The sequence below is a fragment of the Lissotriton vulgaris genome, chromosome 3_1 (assembly GCF_964263255.1).
Source record: "Lissotriton vulgaris chromosome 3_1, aLisVul1.2, whole genome shotgun sequence".
Lineage (NCBI taxonomy): Eukaryota > Metazoa > Chordata > Amphibia > Caudata > Salamandridae > Lissotriton > Lissotriton vulgaris.
The window spans coordinates 2,050,806,472-2,050,822,709 of record NC_141689.1 but is presented as its reverse complement, the minus strand read 5'-3'; the positions used below and the strand labels follow the sequence as shown (position 1 = coordinate 2,050,822,709).

At 49.0% G+C, this 16,238-nt stretch overlaps 1 protein-coding gene across 1 annotated transcript in view; it reads right to left on the bottom strand.

Annotated features, from left to right (window-relative positions):
* The window catches only part of ASAH1 (N-acylsphingosine amidohydrolase 1), a 235,081-nt gene that overhangs the window by 177,910 nt on the left and 40,933 nt on the right, over positions 1 to 16,238 (bottom strand). The window contains exon 7 of the mRNA XM_086962561.1: positions 5,533 to 5,578. Coding sequence (XP_086818687.1) covers positions 5,533 to 5,578 — 46 coding nt within the window. The remainder of the gene's footprint in view (positions 1 to 5,532; positions 5,579 to 16,238) is intronic.

Genomic DNA, 16,238 nt, shown 5'->3' with positions numbered 1-16,238 from the left:
CACCCACACTATCGATTCTACTGGCACAAAATCCGATAGCTCCCTAACACCCCCACAGTTCACTCCTACTGTTGAGGTTTAGTTAATAGTTTAACGGGTTTAAAAAGTTCCTTTGCTTAATTTCCTGCCACCTTCAACAGGATAACACCTTTCAGCCCGACCAAACCTTTTGTAATAGTTTAGCGGAATATTTTTAAAAGAAGGTACAAGGGATCTATACCGATTTCCCAGTAGCCTCAGAACTCCATGACTTAAAAACAGCGGTAGCACGCCCCCTCAGCAGACTGACTTGCTTTCAGCCTATAAATACAGAAGCAACACAGAAACTCCTTTCTATAAAATCTGGTGCCCCCACTGATCCCCGCCCCCCCTTCTAAAATGCATCAAGCTGCTTACAAGATTTGTGAACAGCTTACCCCCATTCTGAACCAAGTACTGTCCTCCGGCTGCTATCCGGATATGTGGAAAGCAGTGTATCACTCCCCTTTTGAAGAAACCCAGCTTAGACCCTAATGATTTCAAGAACTATCGACCCATTGCCGGTCTACCAATTGCGGCCAAAGTCCTAGAGAAACACCTGAATACAGTACTGACCAAATACCTAGATACAAACCATCTGTTGGACGTCTCCCAACACGGTTTCCGTTCACGCCATTCCACCGAATCGGCTCTAATTCTTGCCACTGAAAAGATCCGCAGGGTGGTGGATGAGGGGGGGGGGGGGGAGGGGGGGTAGGGGGAGGAGAGCGGTTCTAGTGCGCCTTGCTCTCTCATCTGCTTTTGACACCGTGAACCACACCATCTTGGTGCAGCGGCTGGGGACATAGGGGTAGAAGGGACTGCCTTGGCCCTCCTTTCCTCCTTTTTGGAGGCAAGAGAGCAGAGACTGTTCTGGGAAAATATGAGCTCCAACAGCTTCCACCTCCCATGTGGCGTTCTGCAGGGGTCTGCCCTCTCCCCGACCATGTTCAATATCTAAGTCACCCCTCTGGCGAATTTTGTTAGGAAGCATGGCTTTGCTCTGGTCTCCTACGCGGACAACACTCAACTTGTCATCTCGATCGCTAGTCAGCCAGAGACCACAGCGGCCAGGTTTCACACCTGTCTCAAGGAGATCATGGCTTGGATGAGTCAGATCTATCTGAAAATAAACACAGACTGAGATGATGGAATTCGGGTTAGGCAGGCCCCTGTGGAATCAGTCCTGGTGGCCAACGGAAGCCGGAAAATGTCCCTGTCCAATATAGAAGGTCAGAAACGTAGGGATCATCTTTGATGGGAAATTGAACTTTGGCCCTCAGGTAAACAGCCTCACTTCTTCGTGTTTTTTTCTTTTGAAAACTGAGAAAATGTTTCCCATACAACCCGCAAGAGCTACAAAAGACAGTGATGGTTGCTTTATTCTTATCCAAGCTGGATTATTGCAATGCTCTATTTTTGGGAATCGAGAAATGCCACCTGCAAAAATTGCAGTCTCCGCAAAATGCCGCAGTGAGAATTCTCCTGGTCATCCCTAGAGGACAGCCGACTTCGGCCGGCATCAGAGCATTGCACTGGCTACCCATCAAACAACGCATTGATTTCAAAGCCTTAAGTCTTGTACACAAAGCAATTCATGGCGGGGGGCCGAGGATTTACAAGACCTCTTCCCGATATATGTTCCCCCCGCAATCTCAGGTCAGCTAATCTTGGTCTTATCAAAGCTACAAAGATCAGGAGGGCAAGATGGGGGGGAAAAACAATAACACACTGTTCGGCGAAGCTCTGGAATAAACTGCCGCTCTCCATGAAGCTCCAACCTAACTTTCAGCTTTTCAGAAGGAGTCTCAAAACCTGGCTGTTTACAGACCCATAGGCCTTCACCTTGATGTCCCTTCTCCATCCACACATCACAGTGCCAAGACGCCTCAGCAATCGAGCGCTTTACAAACATATAAAACATAAACATAAGGTTCGAAGTTCCGCATCGGTAGTTATGACCCCGATGTCAGTTAGATGGGAGCACATTCAGGCAAGAATAGACAAGAATACTGGGAATTAATATACAAAGACAGGAGGTCCATACGTGCCCACTGGAGGCAAACACCCAGAACGTATGACGCTACTGCCAAAAGCATAAATCAACAGGAGGGCCCCCTCCCCAAAAGGTTCCCTCTAATGTCCAACGATTATAATGGATGTGATTCAGTGGTAACATGTATGTGTAGGCCTATAACTGTTGTACACCCAACTACATATATATATGTGTTAATACATTGCAAAAATGTTGTGGTATAAGAATTGTAAAATCCCAATAAACAAATATTTTAAAAAAATAAGAATTTAAATTTCTTTAAAACGCTCCTGCCACGGGAAAGCAAAATTGACAGCTTTGAAGATAGTGGGGCTACTACAATCACAACAACAACAGACCCGTCAGTGGTAGTAAAGACACTTCATGCTAACACTAAAGAAGCACTGTGATGGTGAGAATGAGGACCATGGCTCCAGACACTAGTCAGCCATAAGCCATAAGCCCCAAAATCTCCACAAGAATGTATCTATTATCTTAGATGGAGGCTTCGGCAGCTACCAAAGAAATAGAGGCTTAAATAAGTAATTACATCAAGTTCTCAACCTCGAGAAAGCAACTGAAAGGCAATAATCATTTAACGGCATCCTTGATTAAGACTGACACAATTTCTATTACCCTAATTTCGAAACCTAACCAAAAAGAAACTTTGCCAACCGTGCCAGCAGTTGAAGTACTCCCTAAAACAATAGGTCAATACAGTTACATAAATAAGACCAAGATGAAAGAAACCCAGTTGGGAAATATCTCCATGAGCATGCACAATCTATCAATGCTTCAAGAAGGCAGAGTGGAGACCAGTCCCTTCAGACCAACATACGCAGCATGGCCAGCACTCTTAAAAAATACTACAAAAACAATAGTCAATGAATTACCTACAACTCAGACAAATTGGATATACAAGTCGACTTATTGAACAAACTTGCAGTCTATACGGCAAGAATAGACAACAGACTTAAACAACTTAAAAACTTTGTACTATGGGGCAATCTGATTTAGCTAGTGAACCTGCCCATTGCACCGGTTCACCAATATTGGATAAACTAAGAACCTGGCTGGAAATTTTAAGACATCTACTGACAGAAGTAAAGTCAAGGCTCATATCAGACGGCAGATCAGTCAGCTCACAAAAATACAGAAATTAACCAAATACAACTAGTAACTAAGGACTGCAATATGGAAAAACAACAATCTCTTCCCTGCCAACTCAAAACACAATCAAATGAAGTTATGGTGGAAGCAGAAGTGCACCAACCGAAGAGAACTAATGATGTAACTAGCCTTCCAGACCCCGATTTAGCAGAGAGAGCATGTACTGAAGGTGCAGAGGCAGTTAAGGCAGACAAAAACAAAACATATAGATATCCATGCTTGGCAAAGTAAGATTAGGATATACTGTCAATCACAGATAAATTGCTCTTAGAAGAGTTACTAGGTGGGGAGCCTACTAACATTTTAAAAATGGGAGTCCGATAAAGGAAAAGCGGCGCCTCAAAAAAAGGTTGCGTCAAGGCAAAAATGAAAGCTTATTAGAGACAAATGCACACCACGATAAAACAACTTTACCTAATATTAGACAGCCTTAAAGATAGTAAAAGAAGGACTTAATTCACCAAAGAAGGTATTACGCATCAACTCACTGCCATCAGTAACAAGTGAAGGCCAGGAATATAACAACCTGAACAATGCAAAGACTGATCTACGCAAAATAGCATTGGTACATACCAACACCGTTTTTTTGTGGTTGCAAAAGGGTTGAAAACCCTTTTGTGACTGCAGAACACGGTTGGACATCTGGCCCACCGGTTGGAGGCTTGCCAACCCTAGACATTCTGCCAAAGTAGATTATGCAACCAGCAGCTGCAACCGGTTGACTTTGTAACAAAGAAAAATAAAATCTTTTGCATGTTGTATGTTCATGTCCAGTGCTTCTCAGAGAATGCATGAAGCTTTTACATAGATATGTAGACAGGCTATTATGGAGGGACTGTACCTGATAAACAAAGCCATGAATATTAGGCTGGTAAAATTGCTCTCCGCACTCCTGGAAAAAACTCGACGCTAAAGAGGTTAAATAGGAAATTAATATGTACAGCACAAACGCATTTTATATGGACACAATGAATAGTAGGCTGGCAAAATCACTGTCCATAACCGAGGAAAACAATTTGACACTTTAGGGGCCCAAAAAAAGGTAATGAAAATTCACAGTACAAACACGTTTCTTCTGGACAAAATGTTTTTATGTATTTTAGTACTGTGATGTTTAGGATTAATCTTGATTTAGTTTAAATCCAAGGATGAATACATTTCTAGGTAATTTTCTAATAATATATATTCACTTTGGTTTTTAATAACTTTTTAAAAGACTTTAGCTAATTACAAAACTAAAATAAATTTGAATTTTGATTCTCCCTACTACCAACTTTAGCAACAAACTCTGCTCGTTTTTTGTGGATGCAACTGAAAAAAAAACTAAGACAGGACTTGACAACAGTTAGATTTTCTACCCATTCTCAGTTTATGTTACCCACTCTATACCTTCTGTAATGCAGATGTTTTTTGCTTTGCGCTCCACCTATGTAACCTGTGTTGAGAACATCTAACACCACTGATACTTTTGCGGACCCCACTTCTGCCAGGATACTTAAAAGGCATGTTTTATTAATTTCTCAAAATATCTGCCTTTTTATGAATAGATATATCCATGAAGATTTTGTTCTAAGATCACTAAAACCATCTATGTATACCCCTTTTAAACAAACCTGGCATAAAACAGTCCTTATCTTTAATAACTCTCCAGACATTGGATAAAATAATTGAGAAAATGATTGTGGCATTGTTAGAGCAATGTGAAACCTACATCAATGTATCTCTCTTGAAGATGGCTTTCTTCCTAGGACAGAGTGTCCTAGTTTACTTTTGAGAGTATACCGTAAGCCAGTAGTGCAGCTTCCTCATAATTAAAAAGACAATTGAAAAGCAAACCTCTTCCAAGGTACAATAATCCCCTTTTGGGATTTAAGCCAATTTTGGGAGCTGGAGGCACAAACGGTGGACTGGTTATTTCCCTGTTGTACTAGATTTATTAATAAAGTTGGAGTACACTATTTACTGGTGTGGACATTGCTTTTAATTCGGAAGACTATGCATCCATTCGTAGAGTGTGTGAGATGAAACAGCAAGGTGAATTTAAAGCCAGATAAAGATTTTCAAGTGTAGGATTTCTTAAAATAGGTAGGCCAGTCACAGAGCAGCACTATACCATCAAATGACAGTGTAGTTTAACTTACGGGCAGGGGAAGTCTAAACATGCACACTCCTGTACAGATGAGCTGTTAAACCTCATCGACTGGAACACTATCTCGCAGTGATGGATGGCAGTGCATAGTGCCTAGATGAAATGGTACTAGAAATATGCATTGGAGACGTAAGAGCTATATAGAGAAGTTCATACTCACCCAAGAAATAGCCCAAAGTCAAGGTTTCTTGCATGCAACAACTTGCCTGGTGATATAAAAGAAAGACGTATTGGTTAACCATCATATGTATTGACCTACAACGTATATTTAATGCATGTAATGCATTCAAACTAACATAGAACACCTCTTTCTTTGCTAATTTTCCAAGTGACAGGTCTAATATGCAAACAAACACTGTTTCGAATAGCGCAAACTACTTTGAAAATAATATCTCAGAAAGGTGTTATTTACAAACATGCACTAAATTACCACAAACAGATAGCCAAGGAGACAGAAGGAGTAATTTCTTTTCTGTAAATCCAGTTCTGTATTAGGGGTATCTCTGTTATAGTCATAATCTAGTGAATAGTCCCGCTTATGTGCGTGGACACCGGAGCACTCAAAAATACTCTCTTAAGATGTCTTCTTTGCAGCCCTGCATAGACACTTAAGAGAAAATCAAGACAAATAATGCAGCCTAACACTTCCAAGGCTACAAAGGCCACCACTTCATCTAAACAGTGATAAGGATAGCCAACAATGTCAGCTTTTACACATTTTACCAAGTTTCCTTCAAAGAGAAAACTTCCCTTCACCAAAATCCTTGAAATGATAGAGATGAAGAGTTGGACAGACAAGCCCCCATAGGCTGCCATTATGTGTCTGGAAAAGGGATACCATGCCTTTAAGGAACTCTCCAGAGACCCTCGATATCCCAGGATGCACAGCCAAAGCCCTTTTACTTTCAGTTCTTTTTGAAGGTGTATAAAGCAAGGCCTGTAGCATACATTACAGTACCATTTTCTGCACCGGGGAGGAGGGCGGGCGCTTATGACTATAACAGAGATACCCCTACTACAGAACTGGAGTTACAAAAAATAAACTACTCCTTCTGTAGTAGGGGATCTCTGTGTATAGTCATAATGTAGTGAATAGAATGGCAAGCCCATCCCAAACAACCAACCCGGCAGTGGAGAAAAAACAGACAACACCTCTAATGTGCAAATAGATTTCTCAATGAAGCCTGCCCAACCTGAGCATCTGCTCTGGCGTCAGAGTCCAGACAGTAATGCTTAGAAAAGGTGTGGACCGACTTCCAAGTGGCAGCCCTGCAGATTTATGCAATGGGAACATTACGAAGCAAAGCTGTTGTAGCTGCTTTGCCTCTGGTAGAATGAGCCTTAGTCTTACCCCCTAAGGTCTTGTTAGCCTTCGGATAACATAACTGGATACAGGACACAATCCACCTCGAGATGGACTGTTTAGGGGTGGCAAGACCAGTACTAACCGACCCATAGTTGACAAACAATTGGCCTGACCTACGAATGTCCTTGGTCTTATCCAAGTAGAACTTCAACACACTTCTGACATCCAGGGAATGTAAATACCTTTCCGCTGGAGTAGAAGGATTTTGGAAAAAAATAGGCAAAGTTATAGTCTGATTGACATGGAAATCAGAAATCACCTTAGGAAGGAACTTAGGGGGAGTACGCATTACAACCTTAGCAGCATGAAATACAGTATAAGGTTCTTGACAACACAATGCCTGAATCTAACTCACCCTTCGGGCCGATGCAATGGCTTCGAGGAAAGCCGCCTTCCACGACAAGTGCTGCAGTGAAGCCTTATGAATGGGTTCAAAAGGTTCCTTCATCAATCTGGACAGCACCACATTCAACTCCCAAGAAGGCGAAGGACTCCGAACAGGAGGGCACACTTTCTTCAGTCCTTCCAAAAAATCCTTAATCACAGGGATCTGGAAGAAGGAAGCCTGTGAGGGACATTTCCTGTACGCAGTTAACGCTGCGAGGTGAATCTTAATAGATTAAAAATTAAGGCCAGACTGAGCCAAATGCAAGAGATATGGAAGGACAACATCTTCCTTGCAGATCGTCGACATGCCAGCTGCAGGTGGGGCAGGATAGACCTGTGAAGCAGGTCCGTGAACCACCACTGACGGGGCCACTCCGGAGAAATGAGGATCATCCGTGCTCTGGACTGAGACAGCTTGATGAGTACCGCCGGAATCAGGGGAATGGGTGGAAAAGCGTACAGAAAGCTGTTCGACCAGCTGATCCATAGCGCGTTCCCCAGAGTCCCCGGTTGGTAATACCTTTAGGCGAAGTCTCGGCATTTTCTGTTTTCGGCGGTGGCGAACAGATCTACGTCTGGAGTGCCCCACCTGTCGAAGATGTCTCCTAGCACTTTGTCGTTCAGAACCCACTTGTGGCTTTCTTGCACCAGCCTGCTGAGTGCATCCGCCTGAGCATTCTGCACACCTGGCAGATGCGTAGCAGTTATCGTCAGTCCTCTGGCTAGCATCCAGTGCCAGATCGCCTGCGCTTCTTGTGACAGTGTGCGCGATCTCAAGCCCCCCTGCTTGTTGAGGTAATACATAGTGGTCGTATTGTCCGTCCGCACAAGCAAGGAGTTGGTCTGGAAGGATGGATGAAAGGCCTTCAGGGCCAAGTGGACTGCTCTGAGTTGCAGGAAATTGATGTGATACGTGGACTCCGCCGGGGACCACGTTCCCTGGATCTGTAGATGGTCTGAATGCGCTCTCCAGCCTTGGAGAGAAGCATCCGTGACGATAGTCTGAGTGGGAATGTCCTTGTGGAATGGAACCCCTTTGGGGAGATTCTCTGCTGAGCACCACCCCTTCAGGGACGGTTGAGCGTGAAGGGACAAGCGGATTCTGTCGTCCCAGCTCCCCCGCTTCTGGTCCCACTGATCCTCCAGACATTCCTGCAGCGGCCTCATGTGGAGGCATGCGTGTGGTGTGAGGAAGATGCAAGAGGCCATCGACCCCAGTAGAGAAGACACCGTCCTCACGGTCGTAGATGGAACCGCCATGAGAGCCTGAGCCTTCCGAAGGATCGATAAGCGTCGCTCCTGCGAAGGAGACACGCTTGCTGAAAGAGTATTGATGGAGGCTCCCAAGTACTGTAGGCACTGGACAGGAGTCGGAACAGACTTGGACATGTTTATGTGCAACCCCAGCTGGCTCAACAGAACAGCTGTCCTGTTGAAGTGCAATTGCGCTTCCTGGAAGGTGGAGGCTTTGATCAACCAGTCGTCCAGGTACGGGTGGACAAACACCTTGTTCTTTCTCAGGTGAGCCGCCACCACTGCCATGCACTTTGAAAAAGTCCTGGGCGCAGACTTCAGTCCAAACGGTAGTACGGTGTACTGATAGTGATTTGTGCCGACCAGAAATCGCAGGAACTTCCGATGTTTCTGTGCAATGGGCACATGGAAGTACACATCTTGCAGATCTATTGCGCAAAGCCAGTCTCCCCTTTGCAGCTGAGGATAAATCTGGTGCAGAGACAGCATGCAAAATTTCTCCCTGCCAATCCATTTGTTTGCTTGTCGCAAATCCAGAATGGCCCTGAACTCGTTCTTGTCCTTCTTACACACCAGGAAGAACCGGGAGTAAAGACCCTTTCCCCTTTGAGACAAAGGAACATCTTCTATCGTCCTTTTTCTTAACAGGGTATCGGCCTCCGATTGGAGCTCGAGCAGCTGGAACTGTGAGCAAACCGGTGGAATCGCTGGAGGCGGGCTGACGAAACAAAGACTGTATCCATTGCAAACAATATTCAGCACCCACTTGTCCTGAGTAATTTTTCTCCACTCTGCCAAGTAATTCTGTATGCTTCCCCCCCACCGGAGCGGGTAACGGAAGGGGGGGTGGGGGGTGAGGGAATGGGAGAGGGGGGGGGGGGGGGGGGGGGGGGAGTAGCACCTCAGGGCTTAGACCCGGCCGGGCCCTCGTTCGCCGAGGAGGACTGCTGTCCGCCTCCGTCCCTCTGACGCTTCTGGAAGGGTTGCCGCTGGTACTGCTACTGTTGCTGTTGACCAGCTTGACAACCCTGTCCTCGTCTTTGCGAACCATACCACCTCTGGAACGGGCGGAAGGACTTCTGCTCTTTTGGTTTCTCCTAACCAACGGCTTTAAGTGTCTCTACCTCTGCCTTCATGCGGGCCATCTCTTCGTCTGCATGTTACCCAAAGAGAGTCGATCCAGAGAATGGTAAATTAGCGACTCTCTGTTGCACTACTGGTTTGAGAGATGTGAGGCGCAACCAGGCATGCAGTCGTAAATTGATACCATGGCAGTAACCATGAGCCGTCAGGAGAGAGGCGTCCGCCGCAGAGCTGATGACCTGATTGAAGACCATCATGCCCTCATTCACAATCTCCTGGAAGTCTTCCCTCCTGTCCCTCGGGAGTAGCTCCAGGAATTGCTGCAGGGACTACCACAGGAGCGGTCATAGCGACCCAAGAGCGCCGAGGCACTCGCCGCTTTCATGGAGGTTGCCGCCGTCCCGCAGACTTTCCGACCAGCTGAGTCCACCTGACGACTTTCCTTATCCGGCGGCACAGTCGACGACGGGGTAGTAGCATGTTGCTTCTAGGTCGCAGTTACGATAACAGAATCCGGTACTGGATCTGATCTCAGGAACGCTGGATCGGAATCCGGGGGCCTGTACTTTTTCTGCAGCCGGGACAGAGCTGACTTCACTGAGGACGGAGTCAGAAGAAGCTCCATAGCCGGTTCCTCCAGTCCTGGCACCAAGGACAACAAGGGGAGAGACAAATGCCGCTTGTGGAAGGTCTCAAAAATCACTGATGTCGAAGGTGTGGGTAGCGTTAAAGTGATCCCCAACTTCGCTGCCCTCTCAATAGCACCTCCTGAAATGTAACAATGTCATCCACCGGTGACACCCTCGTATGGGGGAATCCGATAAGGTGGGAGAATATCTCCGGCCACTGGAAGAGTCCGTATGACAGGACCGTGACCTCTCCCTCAGGTGACTGACTGGAACGTGTCGAAGACAGACGGCCACTCCGCGATCGATGTCTCCTTCTGGACCGTGATCTAGACCTCCTAGGCCTCGGACGATCCATTGGCCGTACAGGAGGCGGGTGCTGCGGAGGCCTAGGCTGTGGAGGCCTCGTAGGCGGTGATGGAAGGTGCAGCAGAGATGGAGGAGGCATTTGTGGAAGCGGAGAAGAGGCGGAGAAGTCGGAGGAGGAGGCAAAGGAGGTAGCGGAGGAGGCTTCCTCTGAGGCAATGGCGGAGCCACTGGTGGAGGCATAGGCGTCCTGGGCCAGGAAGGCGAATAAGTCCGAGAATAATCGGATTCCGAAGACCTAACCACTCTCCTCTTCTTCTGTGCAGGTCTTGATGAGGATACCCTGGAGGCAGACCTCTTGTCAGCCGAGCGCCGGCCCCGCAGCGACCGGGGACTAGTTTATGCTGAAGATAGGCTGACTACTGAGGCAGAGGACACCATCCTGGCCCTTGAACACCTCCTAGACGTCGACTTTTCCTTCCTCGACGTTGATCTCTTCGCCTTTCTGCTTCTCGACGTCGATAGGCTCGACGTCGATGAACGGCTCGACGTCGACTCTTCTCTTAGACGTCGACTTGTCTTTCCTTGACCTCGACGGCGGTGTTGCCTCGACGGCGAGCGCCGGTGCCTCCTGGACTCATCTCGACATCGATGGTATGTCGACGCCGGTGAAGTCCTCGACGTCGACCTCGTCCGAGGTCTCGACGTCCTTCCCCTCGACGTCGAACGTAGACGACGTTTGACCCAGAGCCCTGGGTCGACGGGGAACAGATAGTGGTCATGCCTCTCGACGCCGAAGTCATCCACATCGACCGGAACCGGAGCCTTTTCTGGGCCTTTTCTTGACAGGTAAGCCCCCCAGAGGCCGAAGCACGGGCAGAGGACCATGACAGAGTCCCTCCATGTCCCTCCATGCCCAGACCCACCTGGTTCTTGATGTCTCCTCTGCTCCAGGTCTTGGAGACAAATCTTCTCCCTGTCGCGCAGGGTCCTCCGGGAGAAGGCTCGGCAAATCTCACAGGCTTCAGGGACATGGGAGGAAGGGAGACAGGGTATACATACTCTGTGGGGGTCAGATTTTGCCTTCTTCCTGGCACACTCAGGGCACTTGTTGAATAAAGCTGCATATTCGACAGAAAGAGTGGGCAAAGCTGGCTAAAAACACAGCAAAAGGAAGAGGAAGACCCCAGACGTCGAGTAAAACACTCAAAACACTTGAAAAGGGCCAAAAATTTAAGAAATACCCAAAAAGGGAGAGCTCAATGCTCCAGGGTCCTACTAGCAGGAGCCAGAAAAAAGAACTGAAAGTAAAAGGACTTTGGCCGTGCATCCTGAGATACAGAGGGTCTCTGGAGAGTTCCTTAAAGGCACTGTATCCCTTTTCCAGACACATAATGGCAGCCTATGGGGGCTTGTCTGTCCAACTCTTCATCTCTATCATTTCAAGGACTTTGGTGAAGGGGAGTTTTCTCTTTGAAGGAAACTTGGTACAATGTGTAAAATCTGACATTGTTGGCTATCCTTTTCACTGTTTAGATGAAGTGGTGGTCTTTGTAGCCTTGGAAGTGTTAGGCTGCATTATTTGTCTTGATTTTCTCTCAAGTGTCTATGCAGGACTGCAAAGAAGACATTTTAAGAGATTATTTTTGTTTGCTCCGGGGTCCACGCACATGAGCGGGACTATTCATTAGATTAGGACTATACACAGAGATCCCCTACTACAGAACATTTTATGCTTTACAATGTGCCATTTTACAACATGTATTTGTACCTTGTATTACAATATACTTTCCTACACAAATAAGTAGTTGCTTGAAGATTCATTTTCGTAATTATTTTTATTAATTGAGACCAAGAGAAGAATAACACCTGGTAGAGTCCCTGTAGAGTAAGATGCGCGCAAGAGCACCTGCTCAGTCCCCTTTCTTGTTTGCTCCCAGGAAGTGCAGAAGCACTAATTCCCACACCAGCAAAGCAGATCCGTTAATCAACACAGAACGCCAGCCATGGTACTAAGTTCCTGCTATGTTCCATTACTGCTGGGTCTGCACACCACAGTACAGAGAAAGAATGCCCTTTAAAGCAAAAGGACTGGTTATTCTACCGCAGATGCCCACTAAACACATGCATCTTTCTTTCAAGTTCTCTGGCTTTAAAAATAAACTATCTGCAATACTTGGTAAAACAAACTTCCAGCGAAAACATTCTGCTTTTGTACTGTGCCCGCACACACCCCAGTTTCTCATTCACAACATTATAATTACCTTTCGTCCACAGCTCACCACCTACTGCAGCTGGAACATTTACAAAGCTTCCATCAGTCACTCTCCCCACTAACTCCAAGGGGTTGACAACCACAATCATCTTGGTGCATGTGTATCTTGTTTGGGGGGGAATTTGGAGTTTGAGAGACTGTTTTCCAAAAAAGAATATTTTAAGAATGTCTTTTTTGGTTTACCTTTTTCCCCTCCTCTCAATTATCCTCATCATAATTGACACAAGAATAACTATAGAGGATGAGAGACACCTTTCCAAATCAATCAAACAGTATTTGTATAGCACACCACTGCAACCCCCAGGGGTATCTGGGCGCTCAAGATGCCGTGTCTCTGGTCACTGTCTAAAGTCTGCCAGGGGGGTGGCCAAGATGGGGGCCTGATCGGACGTGTCTCCGCGAGGCTCTCCGGCCCTGAACCCCAAAGCCCCCTTATAATTGCGTGAGATACCCCCAAAAGCGCTATTTCCATAACCGGGGTCGACACGCTTGATACCGGTACCTCCCCGCTGAAGATTCGGACTGCGCTGCCTCCCAGAGCCTAGCTACGCCCGCCAGGAGCTCCCGCCGCTAAACACCGGAGAAATGGCGGCCGCGGACGCTCGCTGCCCGGAGTGAGCCCGGAGCCCTGTGACCCGGGACGGAGCGGTCGGAGGGGACAGACGTGGACTCCGCCGATGCCACAGGTGAAAAATCGGGGACCGCAAAGCTGACCTCCAGTCGATACGGGCGGCAGAAGCGCCGGCCTGCGGCAGCACGGATAGCTAGACCACCCGAGCCCCCGGCTTGGGGCCTAGTCCAGAAGGAGACCGGAGCCGGAAGACTGTTCCCGCACCCCGGGCGCTGGTGGGCCCCGGAGAAATCCTCAGACCCCCGGCAAGAAGAGCAGCAGCCCCCCCCCCCCGCCGCTGAGAGACTGAGCCTACAAAGAGGTGAGCAGGGCGTGCAGCGACGAGGGTGCCGGACCGGGCCTCAACCCAAGAAGGCCGTGGTCGGGCCCGGGAGGACTGAGGCGGGGCAACCCTGCACGCCCCTGGAGACTAGCGGATCTACCTGCCCCTGGACAAGGAGCTGGAGCCGGCGAATGCCGATCTGGGCCTGCGTTGGGGGGACACCGGCGGCCGGGTTCGGGGCGTCATTTTCGGCCTGGGGAGACTACGGAGCAGACACCTCCAGCCATTTTGGGAGCACCAACAACCCGCGTCCGCGGACCACGCTGGGGTCCCCGGGAAGAAATCCGACCACGGCGGTAATCCCCCAGAACCTGCACCCACTACCGGGGATCGGCTGCCGGGGTCTCGAACTTGGGGGTGGGGCCCCCGTACCCCGTCCACGCAGGCGGAGACGCAGCGGATCCCGACCGGCTCCCCCAGCCCGCAACTCCCACAGCCCAGCAGAGACACCGACACGAAAATAAAGCGTTCACCACCGCCGCGCCAAATTAAGGTGCCCCGCTGGTTCTCCCCTTGGACATTGCGCCTGGCCCTGACAGTTGGCTCAGACCCGGCTCACCACGGGACGATCTCCAAGCACCCCGGCCACGCAAGACCACGTACCGACCCCAGCACCTACCACACAACGGGCCCTGAGACTCCGTGACAGCTCAACGGCCCTAGCAGGAGCTACTCCCGACGTCACCGTAGTGCCACCTGCGCCCTCCTTGACCCTTACGCCGGGGCACCTAAGGCTCCGTACACCGGCGACATGGCACACACGGGACGCAAGGGTGCCCGTAATATCGTGGACCTTCTCCACAAAAGCACGCCAAAAGGGGAGAAAGCCCAGACAACGGCGTCCCCGAAGACTCCAGCTAGCCCCCAGGGACAGGATGACGAGACTGCTCCCATAACCAAAGCCTTCCTAGCCTCCCTCTTTAACACCCTGAGGGATGACTTCCAAGCCCTGAAACAGGAATTGGCAGGAGAACAACGGGAGCTGCGTCGAGATCTAGACGGCCTGGGCGAGCGCGTGGCGTTGGTGGAAGAGGCAGACCAGTCCCGCAGCATGGAGGTAGAGCAGCTGCAACAAGAGATTCTCCGTCTTCAAGACCAGCAAGTGGACCTGCAGGCACACTCAGAAGACCTTGAGAACCGCTCTTGGCGGAACATACGGGTCCGAGGAGTCCCGTTGAAGTCCGAGGGGAACACTATGGTCGAATATCTGCAGGACCTATTCCGGGAGATCCTGGGGGAGTCTGAGGAGTTTGAGATATGGATTGACCGATGCTAATAGAGTCGGTATGGCACGAAGAGACAACGGAATACCCTACTCCTGGGGGCAGCCGTTTCGTCTGATCTTTAGGTGGAAAGGATCGCTGCACCAGCTCAAGTCACTCCGCGACACTCGTGCTTTACTAGACATTGACATGCCGAAGGAAACAGGATCTAGGGAAGCATCCCCAAGCAGATCACAAGATGGGCCCCTGCGACGACCAGGGGAGGGATGGCAGACAGTACGGCGGAGGCGATCCCTGAGGTCCATCCCGAAACCTGACCCTGCCACAGTCGCTCAAGAACAGGAGGCAGCAGTGCAAGAAGTAGCGGATAACACAGCGACCAAACTGTAAGACAATATTATCCAGGGGTATAACTTCACACTATAGCTCTGCCTGGGGGGATGGGTCGGGGAGCCGCTGATTCGGCCGCTGCCACGTTACCCTCTACAATGACTTACTACGGACCTGTGCTATGCACAAGTAGGCCCGAGACTATGAGTAGTTCTCTTCTCAGGGATTGTTTTGGGGAGGTTGGGGGGGCAAACATGGTCGTGGGGGAGGACTTTGTTGGGGTTGGGGAAGTTTTGTTGGGTTGGCTGGGATGGGTGGGGGGGGGGGGTTTGGTTCCGGGAGAGGGATGGGTGGGAGAGGGGGTGGGATGTCCAGTGCTCCGTTCTATACACAATGGTCGTAACCCGACCCTGACGTCTCACACCTCGTCAGGCGTGCTAACCAGCCAGTCCAAATCCCATAGACACCATGCCACCTACCACTCTTAAAATTCTAACCCTGAATGTACGGGGTCTCAACAGTCCTGTCAAAAGGCGTGCCATTTTGTCCCTGCTAGAAAACTCACGGGCAGACATCTGCCTTCTGCAAGAAACGCATTTGATGACGCGTGATTGCCACAGACTACGGTCCCGAAAATTCCCCACTCAGCTCTTTTCCTCTGGCCCCAATAAGACCGGTGGAGTGGCGATTTTAGTAGCACAGGCGTTTAAAGGTAAAGTCTTACACAAATGTGCAGAACAGAAAGGAAGGCTGTTGGTGTACCGCTTTGATCTGGGAGGCCTACTGTTCACCATCGGGTCCATTTATAGTCCCAACGAGGGCCAAGAGCGCTTCCTCCATTCAGCCCTGACAGACATCACCGTCACCCCAGACAGACATCATACTGGGGGGAGGGGAGGGGACTTCAATATGGTGTTTAACACAGTTTTAGATAGGTCAGCGCAACGTTCTCCCCAGGCCGAGACTTTCTCCACCAACTGCACAGACCGACTCACTGAGCTGGACCTCCATGACCTTTGGCGCCGTACTCACCCAAATGACAGAGAATATTCTTATTACTCTA